This window comes from Pteronotus mesoamericanus, unplaced genomic scaffold (genome assembly GCF_021234165.1).
Source record: "Pteronotus mesoamericanus isolate MK-2021 breed Mesoamerican mustached bat unplaced genomic scaffold, CSHL_Meso_final scaffold_83, whole genome shotgun sequence".
NCBI classification, from domain to species: domain Eukaryota; kingdom Metazoa; phylum Chordata; class Mammalia; order Chiroptera; family Mormoopidae; genus Pteronotus; species Pteronotus mesoamericanus.
Genome location: NW_026555328.1, coordinates 1,511,105 through 1,526,307, shown reverse-complemented (window position 1 = coordinate 1,526,307; position 15,203 = coordinate 1,511,105). Strand labels below are relative to the sequence as shown.

Sequence of the window (15,203 nt, the reverse complement as noted above, 5' to 3'; positions counted from 1 at the left end):
GAGCTCTCTAAACCCTTCAGTTGCCTGTGCATTTTTTCATCTCTTTGAAATTGTTCTTGGGTTCTGGCTGCAGTCCATGGGTTGGGTCTCCTGTTCGTTCCCATCCTGTGGATTCTGCCCCTGCTCTTGCCTTGTAATGTATTTCACCACCATTCCTGGCCTGTCTGAGCACCTCATTGCCGCTCTCCTTCCCCAGCAAGCATGCTCCTAAGCTGGGTACTGTCTGGGTTTTGGATCTGGGCTTTGTCTTCTGAATTCTTACTGGATTTCCTGGATGCTGGACTTAGCTTTTGTCTCTTTTTCAATATAAATGAAGCTTTGAATCGGAAATGGGGTCTGTAGGGATTTGTTTGTGGCTGACTGGTTGGGCTGAAAATGATTTAGTGGTTACCACTGTTGAGTGTTGAATTGTGCCAGATAATATACTAAACACCATATACACATAACACTGACTCCTCGCAATACCCTTATGAGATAGGTGTTATTATCCACATTTTGCAGGTGAAGACACCTTGGCTTAAAGGAAAGTTAAGGAACAGTACCAAGTTTGAACACACAGGAGGGTCCTTTGCTATATCTCAGTTTCTCTTTGTACAAGGTAGCCATGCACCATTGTCTATGAAGTCTAGAGGACCTTACAGGATAGTGACTTTAAAGTTTAGCCTATTAATTTCTTGAAAATCTGGTAGAAAGACTAAAGCTGACCCCCGAATCAGGATTTCATGTGTATAGTGGTAACATGATAAGAAAGGCTTAGTTATTGGGACTGTTAAAACTTAAGACTGGTAAGTCTGTGACTTCTTGAATATTATTTTTCTTAATAAAAGACAGTATTTTTGTTTAAAAACCCATAAAAAACAGAAAAGTTGAGGAGAATTAATGTTTAATACTATGGCTGATAACCTTGTGGCATATTTACACACTGAGATCTAGTTTTATATAGTCCTGATTATGGTTTTCTAGTTATAGTTATCTATAGTTTTTTACCCAGTTACAAAATTATAAGCATCATTCCACACCACTAAAATCTCTTTGTAACTCTGATTTTCAGCACAAGATTGTGAATATAATCTCAATTATTTAACATTTTCCCAATGTTGGAGGTTTGTTATTATTATCCTACTATTACTAACAGTATGACTAACATATAATAGTTTTCTCATTTTTATTGTCTTTATTACAAATGCAGAGAAGTTGGATTATTGAGGTAAATAGAAATATTTTTAAGACTTGACACTAACTACCATATTGATATCCAGAGGTAATCCTTCACTTTATATTTCTTTCCTCCTCCTTCCATGTGACTGGAGGGCCAGAAAGCCACATCATTACAGCACTAAACATTCACCTTCCTCTGGAGAGATAGGCAGCAATGAGGTGATTACTCTTGAGTAATCAATTGATTGGTTCTTCCCCCCCGCCCCCCGCCCAGAATTTGGCATCTAGCCCTTTGTTATTATTATTTTTTTTGCTTTTAAAGTTCAAGGTTTGTTCAGACCCTCATTAGAAAGGATGTTAAAATTAAGCAAAGGCATAATAGTTGATATCTTTCCATTTCCTTGGATGAAAAATTTCTTGCAAATTCATAATGCCCCTTATGATTCCTAATTCCAGGAATTCAGAATGTAAATGAATCATTTTTTAAAATGAGGAGACTCATTAATATATTATTTTCAGCTGACATGCTCAGTTACTAAGCAGTTGTTGAGTTGCTCACCATGATGTATTCCCTATTTCCTAATGAAATTGGGACTGATTGTTACTAGGTCTGGACTCCTCTGCCTCCATGTGACCTGAGAAAGAAAGGTATCTGAATAGGAGGGAAGGAAGACAACCTACATTTCTCTTCCCTAGTTGTGTAGCAGTTACTGCTCTCGGAGGATAACGTTACTCCTTTTTCAGACAGGAAAGTTCTTTGAAGCTCAATAAAGTTAAGAAACTTCCCAATGCTATACAACTCATGAGGTGGAGCCACCATAATAGAACCCCTGAACTTTTCCATATTCTTTTCAGTGTGCCTTTCTGCCTTCTAAGGAAAGTGGAGTGTAAGGGGAATCGTGGAGAAGATTCGAGTCCCAGAAAGCTTCTGAAGCGTGTATTTGAAAGGGCTGATGTGGGCCTCACAGAGAGAATAGGTTTTGTGTGTGTGTGTGTGTGTGTGTGTGTGTGTGTGTGTGTGTGTGTGTGTTTAAGATTTTATTTAATTTTTAGAGGCATGGATAGGGAGGGAAAAAGAGAGGGAGGGGAACATCACTCAGTTGTCTCTTACATGCACCCTGGCTGGGGATGGAACCTGCAACTCAGGCGTGTGCCCTGACCAGGAATTGAACCGGCAACCTTTTGTTTTCCGGGACAGTGCCCAGCCAAACTGAGCCACATCAGCCAGGGAGAGAGTAGGTGCTTCCCAGAAGCAGTTGTGCCTCCCCACTGACAAGCCCTTCCATGAGGACGTGACAGTTTGTGTGAAGGCTAGAGAAGACCCAGAGATTTTTTAAATTTGCCTTCTGATCAGAGGGCTTTGCTTCTTCTCAGTGGGATATTTAATTTCAGTTCCTGTCTTGGGTGTGTCTGTTGGATTTCTCAGGCTTAGTGTTGACTTTCCCCATTATTCTCCTTTTTCCAGGTATTTCTGATTTTTCCTCTCTACCTTCTAGGTTTGTGGTTGATTCGTAATGTTGCTCTTCACTGTCACCCCGGGCACGGATCAGCTCCCCCTTCCGCTGCCTCCCTTACAGCCTGATTTTACTCCTGCCTGGTGTGGCCACCTTGTCTTCCGATGGGACCGGAGATCGGATGGCCTTCCTGAGAGACAGTGGGGCCCATTCCTTTGTTTCCTGTAACCATCCTGGGACCTGGCCCAGCAAACCATTTAGCCCTGGGGGAATCTAATCTCCCTGATGCAACCCTGAGCTTCCCCCAAAACCTCCTCTCCTGGAGTGCCCGAAACAACCTGGCTTCTCTTTCTTCCCTCTGCTGTGTCAAATTTTGCCTCTCACCTTGGAAAAGTGAATGATTTGAGACCTTCCCAAGGTGCGATATTTTCTACCTCATGGAGTATTCCTCTCCCAAAAATTGCATTGTACTTTTTTTAGGAGGGTTTCTTTAACAAAGCAAAGGGATTCTTCCAAGTTATGGCAACAATAAGCTTCTACCTGGCAGGATCCCAGTCCTCACAGTTTGTTGTCCCTATGTCCTGAAAATATGAGGGAGTAGCAGATGTCGTTTCGGTCCGGGAGCTGACTTGTTTGAAACTCAGCCTTAAATTAAGCTCTTAGTATGTTCAGTCTGGTGGCCAACTTTGATATTTGTCTGCATTGTATTCTCTCATGTTTACTTTAGGAGGTGCCAGCACGATGCTGTCATCTGAGGGTGCCGTTTGCAAAGCCTGAGAGTAAGGGATATTTGTTTGCATGGCGAGTTTGGAAACTGGTCGCTCAGTGTTAAATTGATACTTTGTGAAGCCGCTGCCTTGAAGCCAAATATGTTTTGCTTAAAAAAATTTTTGGCACTTAAAATTGGGCCAGGAGCAAGGTGCTTAAGTCTCTGGCTCTGGAAATGCTTCAGACTGGTGCCAGCATTCAGTCACTCATTTCATGTGTTCCAGATGAATTTTTATAATTGTGTGTGATATAGATATTTTCATGTGTCTTACATGAAGCAGGAAGCTAGAAGTAGAGGACATTATGACCTCAAGTAAAAAATAACCTTGACCTAGGCTAAAAATTAGGTAAGAGACATTTGCTTACGGGCAAATGAATCACAGTAGAAATATGATCTCCCATGTCATCAAGACACCTGCTGGTTCTGGATGAGCTCTGGGAGAATCATAGGTCTTTGGGGTGAGGACCAAGTTGATCTCCATTATGTTTTTCTGCTTAGCAGAGAGGTGTGCCAAGTTCTGACACCTCTCCCTACCTGCTGCCAAAGCTAGGCTTGTCCCGAGAACATCCCAGAGCAATTGGATATCATTTGTGTGACCTTGAATGCCCTGTCTCCAGGGCTGAGTCTGTTGGGGGACACCAGGGACTCCTGAGTAGCTCTTCCTTCTACCAGGTTAATGAGCTTGACCGGTTCTTTGTCTCCCCCAGTTCTTGTCCGGGAGGAAGCAAAGCAACAGCCAGGGCATTTTCAAGTGCAGTTGACTGTGCTGGCCCTGGGGGTGAGTGTTCGATTCCCTGCTGGTCTCTGCCAGTCTGTCTGGTTTATTAACATATTTCTGCATTGATTTTAATGCTTTCTAAGACAGGGTGAGCACCCTCATCCAGGCACTACCCACTGGTTTCCTCTGCAAAGGCTGCTTACTCCCAGCCATCACCCAGCACTTAGACGGAGCCGAGGGGACGCCCTCTCACCCACGGCCATGAGGTCGACGGGGCCAGCCCCTGCAGCAAGGCCGGACAAGCTCTCATCGCAGGCTTTGCTCTGCCGAGACTGAGGTCTGGGGCGTATAGTTTGGAATACAATAAGTGAAGGGTTTTGTCATTTGTATGTTTTTTAAAAATGTAAACTTGATTATTTTATTGCTATTTAAAAATAAATGACTTTATATTGATTGTGAAACAGTTCTGGCTCTATTTCCCTGCAAAACACTTAGTGATTGAGTGCCACCATGTGGTGGTTTTTGTTTAGGTTCTGCAAAGAGGTTTAAATCTTTTTTTTAAACATGTGCTGGGTCAGGTGGATCAAAAGTTCTAATTTTTGAAAGCAGGTCAACTCTTAGAGTACAGTGTAACTGTATTAGACTTCAGGGTTAAGGTGCTTCCCCGCAATAGAACGTGGCCCACTCGTCGAGCACTGGCTCCAGGCGGCGATGGGGTAAATTGGAGTGATAAGTGTCTAGACGGCGGAAGAACACACTAAACAGCTATCGTCTGAGATGGCTGTTGACTGAATTTTGACCCTCCCGCCTGGAAGTCACGTTTTACACTCCAGGTTCTAGAAGCCAGATCCATCTCCCCTTCCCTTCGCATCCTCTCCCATGTCCAGATCCATGCCGCCTCCCTTCCTTGGGAACTCTGTCTGCATTGCACAGTGATGTCATTTCTCATGTGCTTTTTCTTTCCTCGTCTGGATAAGCAGAAGAAGATCATGATCATGATCTGCTGCATCATCCTTGTGATCATCTTAGCTTCTACCATTGGGGGCGTACTTGCCTGAAAAAGGTGAGCCATCGGTGGGGAGAGTCAGGCCTGCTTTCCTGTACCTGCAACGCTTGTGTCCTGAGGGCATTCGTTGTTCGTCTCCAGGTGCCCTAATTTGGGTGGGATTCGGTGTTGGAAGAGGTGAAGGTTGGAGAAGGCTAAGAAAAGAGGTGCTTCCTAGTGAGAAAAGTGAGCGAAGAATGAGTTGGTAGTAGGTAGACAGGGAGACAGGTGGCAACCTGTGTCATACCAGGTCTGGTAGCAGAATGCTTTGTATGAGGGTGTTGATCTCCTGCAGCAAAATTTGGGTCTTGTCGTCTGGGAATGGCCAAAGGATAAAGAATGGGTGCTTGCATTAGGAGCACCCTGAGCTCTGGAAGAGGGCCACACAGTACACTTGATGTAAAAATATTTTCTCCTTTAGCAGGTTAGGACAATTAACGTAGCCTTGTGAGTAGCCTTTCACCTGTGCAGAAGAGGGATTAGTGGTCCTGATCTCGAGCGCCTTGCTGTATAAAATTTGATTTTTTCCCCCTCCACTTTTCTATTATCTCCTTTAGCTCTCACAGCTGGATCCATGACTGCTATTTTTAATCCTCCTTCCACCTCGGTGGTGCCATCACCTCTCACTGCGGATTCCTCAACAGTGGCTCCTCTTTCCATTACGAAACCTCTTATGACACAGGGCATCCACCAACTATCTCCTGAAAGTTATGTAGAGGGAGGCTTATGACAGTACAGAGTTGGGTGGCAGGCAGGCAGGCAGGAAGGAACGGGGAGTACAGAAATAACCAGGTTGTCAGGAAGACGGTTTAAAGGAATGGGCTGCAGGGTAACAGGCACCTTGTTCAGGACATAGAGGCAGACAGTGTAGCACACCTGAGTCATCATGGTCTCGTGTTCGCTGCTGTAAGCTGGTCAGGGTCAGGGCACTTGCTACTTCCGCTCTTCAGGTTCTTCTAGGTCTCACCCTTCAGCAGCCCTACATCTGCTTCCTCCTCCAGGGTCTACTAGTCTTCAAAGTGAGGTGTTCAATGATGGGCACCACGCGTGTCTTTCTCAGTGCTGTGTCCTCAGGGTGTAACACAGTGCCTGCCACTTACCGGTGCTCCACTTTGTTGATTTAATTACCTGTAATTAAGATCTGATTTTGGCTCATGGACAAGTCCTGGAATTTGACCCTCGAACCCTTTAAGGCACCATTGGAAAATGGTTTGTTAATATTAAAGGCTGCACAAAATGCCTGGAAGGGGTTGATCTACTTACGTAAAAATAAAACAGGACCCCTCTTACAACCGCTTACACTGTAAAGTCCTTTCTCTGTGGGTGGTGATGGTGGAGTCCTATCAATAGCCTCTCAGTCTGCTGAGACGGCTGGCCGCAGGACGGTGGTTCAGTAACTACACATGGACCCAAAGCCGAAGGAACAGGGTGACAGTGCAGTGGGCCGTGCGGCAGTCGGCAGTGGCACGCTCTGTGGAGATGGCGATGTTCGGTCAGAAAGGGGAGGGGAGGCTGTCGCTCACATCGCCTCTTACCCGACTCATGTTGCTATAGCTCAGACTGCCCTTGTTGGCCAGCAATGTGTGCGCAAGGAACTGCCCCTAATTCAAGGTTCATGTTTGTTGTATCCAAGTCAGGAATGAATTGTATTACAAGAGATTAACTAAGATTGCATTAAAAATAGTATACAACTTTTGAGGACCACACAACTGTTGAGATAAATTTGTACTTTTGGAAGAAGTTACTTTCTTTGCAGCAGAGATCTTTTTAAGAAAGTGGGATAAGAGTATTTGACATTTTAGTCAGTGTGCCGTCCACCCACTTTCAAAAACAAATGGTTTACTGTTTCTATCAATTTTGAATTTCCCATAGTTTGAACAATGGATACACAGCTATTGCTGGCTAGTTCTGAAAAAGATTGATCTTGGTAAAGGCAAGGAGGGCACTGGAACCACGGGGCCCTCATTTGTCCAGCAGTGACTGAGCGTGGTGTGGCACCCTGCACTGTACAAGAACCCACAAGGGACACAAAGATAGAGCCACTCTTCCTCCTCAAAAAATTTCAGATCTAGGAAAGGCCACACAATTTCAATTCCGCCCCCCAGCCCTCCATCAGTTCCTTTTGCTGAAAGGCAAGTGCGCGTTCCTGGTCACACCGTCCAAAGCCCCACCTTTGGAGACGGAGAGACGATGGGTGGCTGGGCACAAATAAATATCTGTTGAATTAATGTATTTACTGTCGTCTTTTTCCTTTGCTTTCCCGAAAGTGTTTGTTTTTTTAACTAGTGAAATGTCACAGAAACTCGCTTCTGAAGTGTGTACATGTAAAAATGTAGATACTAAGTCTGGCTTGCACTGGAAGTGGGAGGGGCAAACTGCTGTAGCCCTGGAGGTGCTCGGGAGGGCCAGAGCTCCCAGGAGTCCGTCGGGCCTGTTTCGTCCTCACTGAAGGGATTAAGAGTGACTGGTGAGAAGTTATAACCTGAACTGATACTCAGATTTTATTTAATATAAATATAATGCACTTAGAGAAATCAATGGGTGTCGTACAATTTTTCAGAAATCATCTACAGAACTTGGTTCTGACATCAGAGCTACCCAAAGACTTTCGGGGTGGGCAGAGGAACACAGATGTAGTTTCCTTCTGTCATTTATTGCTCATATTCTCACTACACACGCTCAGGCAGGTAGAATTTGCCCCAGTATTGCCCCTTCTGGGTCAGATCATAGGGGCTCAGTACCTTCCGTATCCCCAGCATATTGGCAGTGGCTATGCGCTCAAACGTCCACGGGTTTTGGTTGTTACGTTCTCGTTCCTCTTGATCTTTCCGCATCTTCTCTAGCATCTCACGGCTCACGGCCTTTGCTGGGAAGGGCAACTTGTGGGCAACTTGGTCGAGGAAACCTTGTACCTCTTTGAATTCACAACGTCCGCCCATCTCTACTATGAGGCGGCCAGTCTTCACAGGAGTCACGTAGTGATCAATGGCACCTTTGCCTCCCCCCATGCGCTGTCCCATACTCTTGCGCGTGATGGCCTTGAAAGGGGCTGGTACTCGCCATAAGGCAAACATGTTCTTGGGGTCCATAGAGCGGTTGATTGTCAGGCGCATCATTTCGAAATGGCCCCAGTGGAGGTAGCCACCGCCCAGTGCCTAAAAGTGAATGGAAGAATTAGAAGCACATGGGATTTGGACATCTTTTATGGGCTCTATTCTTATGTCTTCTTTTATAGCAACTGTGGCTTCAACAATACTCATGAAAATAAGAGTTCTAACAAGTACCATGGAAAGCCTAGGACCGAGTAATAAATGAGAACAAGGGCGGACCCACTACATGGATAACTAGGAAAGGCCTCTTTGAGGAGAGGTGACATTCAAAGCCGAGGCCAGAAAGTAAGAACCAGCTAAAGGAAGAGAGACAAGTGTTGCCGGCAGAGGAATGGTGTAGGTGAAAGCGTAAGGAGGTGGAGAAGCCAGTGTGGCTGAAGTAGAGTGAGGAGCAGGGGATGGGGGTTGTGGACATGAGGTTCTGAGAGGGAGGCAGGGGCTGATCACGCAGGCTGTGGGGAAATAAAGCCTTGTCTATGCCACGCATTTGGGTAGCTACTGACATCCAAGTCTTTATGGAAGCTACTGAGTAAAGGAACATCTGTCTCACACCCTAGATACTGAGCAGTTTTACTTTTCCAGAGGCCTGAGGAGATCTCATAGTCTGACTATGGAGTAAATTAGGTAGCCTCTTTTTTCCCTTGCTTTTACATTATTTTCACTCTACATTAAAAAAAAAGTCATAACTCAAATGTTTACTGGTTATTGCACATCAGTTTAAGAGCAACTGGTGGCAGTTTTAATAAAACCCGTGAAGGCAGAGACTCAGAGTATGAGACTATGTTAATCCCTGGTTTCCACCCTATAGCTGCTTGATGCTCAACTCAACTTACCAAGATTGCAAAATTGCCTTCTGTGAATTCAGTAGCTTCAGTTGAAGGTCCCCGTATGTCACGCAAGCTTTTGGGTTCTCTTCTCACTTTTGGCACAAGTGGTACCCTTTCAACAAATCTCAGCTTTGGCTTTTCAGGAATGGAAACATCTAAAAGGAGCACAGACAATTAAGGATAAATGAAACTATACATCTCAAAGGATTCATTCTCTTCCTAGAAAGATTTGTAGCAACCAGGTGAAAGTCTTAAATAAAAGTTACTATGGAACAATAATTCCAAAAGTATGTTAGGTTTTTCTTGTGAATGCTGTTACTCATACTGGCGTCCTCTGAATATGACAATGGTTAATGTAAATGTTGTTGAACCTTTGAAGATAGCAAAGTTTTATCTTTCAAACCCAAGTGCATTTATTTTTAAAAGCCTACTCTTGGGCCTAATACTCTAAAAGGGACCATTGGGACAAGACAGAGATAAAAGCCTTACAGAATAACACTAGCCAACGTTTTTTTTCCCCCAACACCTTAGTGCTGGAATTGAGCTGAATGCTTTACATACCTTATCTCATTTAATCTTTTAAAACAACTTTATAGCCTTGGTATTTTTTTAGGGCTTCCTTTTTAAAAGTTTTGAACTTTTTAGTTTCACACACCTATATCAAAGGGCCAAATAAAAAAAACGTACACCTCAGTGAATTATCACTAAGTGAATGCTTAAACACATCCACATAACTATCACCCAGATTAAGAAACAGAACATGAGGCAGGTCTTAGTTTTAATCTGCATTTTATAGACGAGGAACTGGAAGCCTAGAGACAGTTTATAATCTCATCTAGGCAATCCAGGTAAAAATAGCAAAGCCAGATAGTATGACACTTGAAAAACAAAACTACGCTGCCTCTGGATGTTAACAGGGTAGCGGAAAGAATACTACATTGTACACAAAAATACCTAACTTCTGCTGCTCTGCCACATTCGTGTGGGGCAGCTTCCAACCTAGGACTCCTGCAATCAGTGCTCTTTCCCCTCCTTAGGCAGGGGTTCTTCGTGCACAGACTTGCACATCCCCGAACCCACGCAGCACCTGGCTGGGTGAGGGTGGCTCGGCGGAAACGTGGGTCGGGGCACCTTACATCTTTATCATGTCTGAGGTTTGGGGGGGTGGGGGGAATACATTTGTAAATCATTTAAAACATTTCTCTAGTAAAACTAGCATGGCTCTGCGATGGAGTCACATATAAAACAGGAGCCTTCAAGGAAATAGCAAATTATTAATGGGCTATTCTGAATTACAGAAACTGACCCCCCCCCCCTTACCCCAAGTTTCTGTGTGAAGCTAGAGAGAAAGAGTAATGCTTTCTCTGGCCTACAGGCCCACATGTACTTCCTGAGCATGTAGTAGTTTACTATGGGTAGCAGACAAAGCTCTCAGAGGTCCAGGCCCCTTGCATTTTTGAGGTTTCCAATATATTAAAAATAAAGGAGGGGGGAAATTAGATGCACAAAATTGCGGCTTACCTTCAATATTTACATTTAACAAATTAATGCTTTTCACACAATCTTGTTAAGTGACTGCATACATGTAACCTCACTTGGAGGGAACACCCAAAGTCTAAACTTGAGGCCCGCTAGCCCCAGGTGAGGGTGGACATGGGGAGCTATCCCATTATACAATTTGCTCCCTAAGAGCACGGACCTTTGTGGATCTCTTCTGTTCTTTAGTTAGAACACGGCTTGGCATATATTATGCCCTCAATACATGTTTACTGAATGAGTGAATGGAGATAGAAGGCACAATAACACTCTGTCTTCACCTACCCTCTGCTGGGTTCCATCAGACAAAACGCTTACAAACATGAAAATGACAAATCAGCTCTCACCCTCAAAAGTCGGCACCGGGAGCAGCGTCTTCACGCCAGCACAGGCAGGCGGGGCTGCCCAAGAATCTGTACAAAGACAAAGCAAATTAAACGAGGACGGCGACAAGGCCAGGGTCAGATGCACTCCTGATGGAGGTGTCTTGAGGGGTGGGACGCAGGTTCCACTAAATGGGTTCGCAGGCTCAGGCGCCCAGAGAGCCCAGCCGAGGTCCCTGGGCGCCAACCCCTACAGGCGGCTGGGACCCTTTTGTACGAATCTCATGGCAGGAGGGGCGGCAGCAAAGCGCAGCCCTTAGCGGCGCTTTGGTCACCATCTGCAGGGCCTTCCTAGAGTGTGAGAGAGAAAGGATAGGGCATGGGATGGAAAAAAGGAACTGTCTGTGGGACTAAGCGGACTTCTGACCTGATAAAGGCACTCGCAGGAGGGGCGCGCTGGCGCGAGCCAGCAGACGCCACATAGTCACGCGTGTCCAGCCGCGCCGGGCTCCCCGCAGCGACCACGGAGGTTACCTTGACCCAGAGCGTGGCGCCCCAGGACCGTGTTGGAATTCGCTCTTATCGCTCTCCGTCGGGCCGGAAGTTGCATTTGCACAGGTCCCTTCCGCAAAGAGTCCCCACGGAAGCGGAAGAAACCCGAGGCTCTGGGCGTCGGTACCATTGCGGGCTCTCACTGGTATGGAAGGTCTCGGCGCTTGGGAATCTGCGTCCAATCTGGGGTCTTTTCCTAGATGAGGATGGCCGGATGGAGAGTTTTCTCTGCGGATTACGGTGCTGAGAAAGCCAGGATTCACATAACAATTCACATGTTCTGTTAACCTAAAAGTAAAAAAGTCTAGGCGAGAGGCAGTAGCCTTTGAGATCCAAAAAGAATTGTAATTCTGCGAAGCGCTGTTTTAGGCCGAAACCCAAATCGTGTTTAAACTAGGAGGTGAAGGCAAGGGGTATTTATGACAAACGGAAGGAATAATTACACGAGGACTTTCTGTAGGTGCAGAGAAACGGACGCAGTGAGGCTACTTCTGAATGTTTCTAAATTTCAGTTCAGTGGTTCCAATGTCTGCTTTCCTGTTATCTTTGCAAATAGTTGTTTGGAATACAAAGCTGCTGTAGGCCCAGTACAAAGGTCATTTTGCCTGGTTTTGACCTTCCAAAGCTTTGAGGAGTAGAAAGTGCAGGGCAATTCATCTGGGATTTAAGCTCTGACTTCATTTAAAAGTGGCTTCCTTCATATTTTACAGTTCCTTACAATTCACTACACTACACCACTCAAAAACTGATTCATCATTCTATTAACATTTACTGAGCACTTGCAATGCGTCAGGCATTTAGTCCTCCCAACAAATCCACAAGATAAGTCATTACACTCATTTTGTAGATTCCATTGTGAGCAGCAAGGATTTAATTGTCTCAGGTTCACAAACACTGCAATCAGAACTTGAACACAGTCTGTGTGACTCCAGAGACTCCAGTGAATGGACAATATCATAACTTGATGCCAAGTTAAAATTGTAATTACTCCAGGAGGATGTTGGATAAATCATTTATGGGCCTAAAGCTTTTTAACATGTAGAACAAGAGAGGATCTTTTTCTAAGCTTCTAGGACACAAATGGGATTAGCAGATTGCGACAGATGTCCATTGTAGCTAAATCAAGCTAATTCTGTGTGTGGTCTTTCCCAGGGATTAATTTCATAAATGGCAAAAAATGAAACCTGTCATGCTTGCAAAGCCACTGGGAGAACTCTCCCTATCCTGAATTTTATGCACTTCTTGACCATCTGCGCACTGAATCTGCCTCAGAGTTAATGGACTTTATTACAGCCAATCATTTCTGTCTCAAGAGCATTTCTAAAAGGGCCAAATGTGATCTCCCAATCACCTCCAGCCAGTGTCAGCTTCTGTACAGCTCTTCTCCGCGCCGCTGAAAGTTGGAGATCCAAAGATGCTTAGGCATTTAAAAACCTCAAGTGGAATATTATGTAATATCGTTCTGGGTGAAAAATAAAGTGGCAGTACAATCATTTTTTATTGTACTCTGCGTCTTTGGTGTCCCCAACCTCCTACCTCATTGTTTATTGTAAAAGAACCAAAAGCTAAAACAAATGTCTACATTTAAGTCGTAACTACATTAATGTCTACTGTTTCTTGCAAGAGTTGTATGAAGTACAGCGGAAGATGCAAAGATGACTAACAGTGATACTATTACTGAGGAATTTACATATGTAGGAAAAATGTGGTGAGAATACAAATAGGTATATTGTGTATCAGAAGTGTAAATAAAGGTCTGGGGAAAACTGAAGGGGAGACCTGAGGTCTTCCCTGATCCCTGAGAATGGTTCTTCCCACCTTCAATTTCTCACAGCTCTTTAGTTTCACATCTCATATTTTAATGGTAGTTATTTGTAGGAAACTGAGGTTCAGTGATTAAATGATTTGTTACACAGCTAATATGATGCAAAGTAGGAACAAGAGCCTTGATATTTTTACTTTTACTAGAATGGGTTTGGTAAAATCTCCCAAAAGTTGATCTTCAAACCCCCTGCATCAGTCTTTCCTGAGACTTGTTTTTATTTTCTATATTTATTATTTTATTTTATTTGTAAATTAAATTTATTGGGGTGATATTGTTTGATAAGATTATATAGGTTTCAAATGTAGATTTCCATGATACATAATCTGTATATTGCATTGTGTGATCATCACCCAAAGTCAAGTCATCTTCTGTCACCATATATTGGCTCCCTTTGTCCTTTACTACCCACCATCCCCCAACCACCTCCCCTCTGTTAACGACCACACCGTTGTCTGTGTCTATGAGTGGGCATAAAAAAATGAAAGAGAAAGCTAAGAACCATATCCTGACACCTTTTTAAGAAATCTAAATGTCCGGTCCCTATTTTCTTGGCCAAAATTATTCTTTCCTTCCTTCTTCTTCATCATAGAGCCATTTGCAATTCAGAGCAAAATTCTTTGCTATTTCAAGGAATGATAAAGGTTCAGTTGGAAGGGGCTAGAGAAAGTAATGTGCTTACTTCCACTTCCTTATCTGTGCTTTATATTCAGCCATGTACCTGCTCTAGGTCATCCATCTATCTGGTTAAAGGCAAGTACAATTGCATACAATTTTTAATGAGCAAAAACGTACTTAGTAGCGATCATCCCTCCTTTGTCCGCTGCATCTTCACAAATTTGCAGAATTGACTGCTCCCCTAAATAAAGTTTAGGCTTTACCGGTCATGGCCAGTAGAGGTCACAAAAGCACTTGCTATAGTCACTGAAACACCTGAAATGCAGTCTTGGGCATTAGGCCTTCTGCAATAATGACCACCGGCTGCATTTTATTAAGGCACTTCTTGAAGCGGACTTACAACTTGCCATAGTAGATTCCTGATCAATATCACACCCCCGTCTCCTGCCCCTGCAGATGCAGATGAACACACACAGTTAACAAGGCACGTGGCTAAAAGAAGGTTTTCATACATGAAACCAACCTGTGATCCCTCTTCACTGTCTCCCACGCTGCTCTTATTCCTCCAATTTCTATCATTAGAGCAAAAGTTGGGAGCAGGACACTTTTTTTTTCAATTATAGTTGATCGATTATGGTATTACAGTTGTCCCAGTTTCCCCCTTTGCCGCCCTCCGCCCAGCACCCCTCACCCCCTCAGGCAATCCCCGCACCATTGTTCACGTCCATGGGTTATGTGTGTAAGTTCTTTGGCTGCTCCACTTCCTACACTCTACTCTACATCCCCGTGGCTAGTCTATAACTACCTATGTGCACTTCTTAATTCCCTCATGTCTTCACCCATCCCCCACACCTGGCAACTATCAAAACAATCTCTGTGTCCATGATTCTGCCTCTGTTCTTGTTTCCTTAGTTTGGTTTTTTTTTAGATTCAATCGTTAATAGACATATATTTATTGCCATTTTATTGTTCATAGTTTTGATCTTATTTTTCTTAAATAAGTCCATTTGACATTTCCTATACTAATGGTTTGGTGATGATGAACTCCTTTAGTTTTTTTCTTGTCTGGGAAGCTCTTTATCTGCACTCGGGGGCAGGACTCTTGTGCGCTTGCATGCGTGCATGCACACATTAGTGCTGTTGCCTTATTTATGATTAAATAAGAAAAAAGTCTTTGTTTAAAATATTTTTTTCCATTTTCCAGTTGTTCAATGATTATGTACTGAGTGGAGAAAACTTAGAAAACAGAGAAGCACATAAAACCAGTCACC

General features: G+C 44.0%; 2 protein-coding genes across 3 annotated transcripts in view; one reads left to right on the top strand and one right to left on the bottom strand.

The window, feature by feature from the left end:
* The window catches only part of STX3 (syntaxin 3), a 39,018-nt gene extending 33,967 nt beyond the window's left edge, over positions 1-5,051 (top strand). The window contains exon 11 of one of the 2 annotated variants that reach the window (XM_054563738.1): positions 2,624-5,051. The gene's annotated coding sequence lies outside the window, so the exon portion shown is untranslated. The remainder of the gene's footprint in view (positions 1-2,623) is intronic. The other variant, XM_054563737.1, reaches the window with a different exon arrangement.
* Positions 5,052-7,619: 2,568 nt separating this feature from the next.
* MRPL16 (mitochondrial ribosomal protein L16) lies at positions 7,620-11,551 on the bottom strand. Its single transcript, XM_054563777.1, has 4 exons — positions 11,368-11,551; positions 10,965-11,030; positions 9,088-9,236; positions 7,620-8,299 (listed from the first exon to the last, which is right to left on the bottom strand). The coding sequence occupies exons 1-4, from the start codon at positions 11,420-11,422 to the stop codon at positions 7,814-7,816; spliced, it is 756 nt and encodes a 251-aa protein (XP_054419752.1). The 5' UTR covers positions 11,423-11,551; the 3' UTR covers positions 7,620-7,813.
* Between the last annotated feature and the right edge of the window lie 3,652 nt (positions 11,552-15,203).

What these genes read in the sequence shown, in the direction of transcription:
- MRPL16 (XM_054563777.1), bottom strand. Translation starts at nt 11,422, where the DNA reads ATGTGGCGTCTGCTGGCTCGCGCCAGCGCGCCCCTCCTGCGAGTGCCT. An exon ending in CCTGCGAGTGCCTTTATCAG is followed by an intron (nt 11,031 to 11,367) that starts GTCAGAAGTCCG and finishes GTCTTTGTACAG; the next exon opens with ATTCTTGGGCAGCCCCGCCT. An exon ending in CCCGGTGCCGACTTTTGAGG is followed by an intron (nt 9,237 to 10,964) that starts GTGAGAGCTGAT and finishes TGCTCCTTTTAG; the next exon opens with ATGTTTCCATTCCTGAAAAG.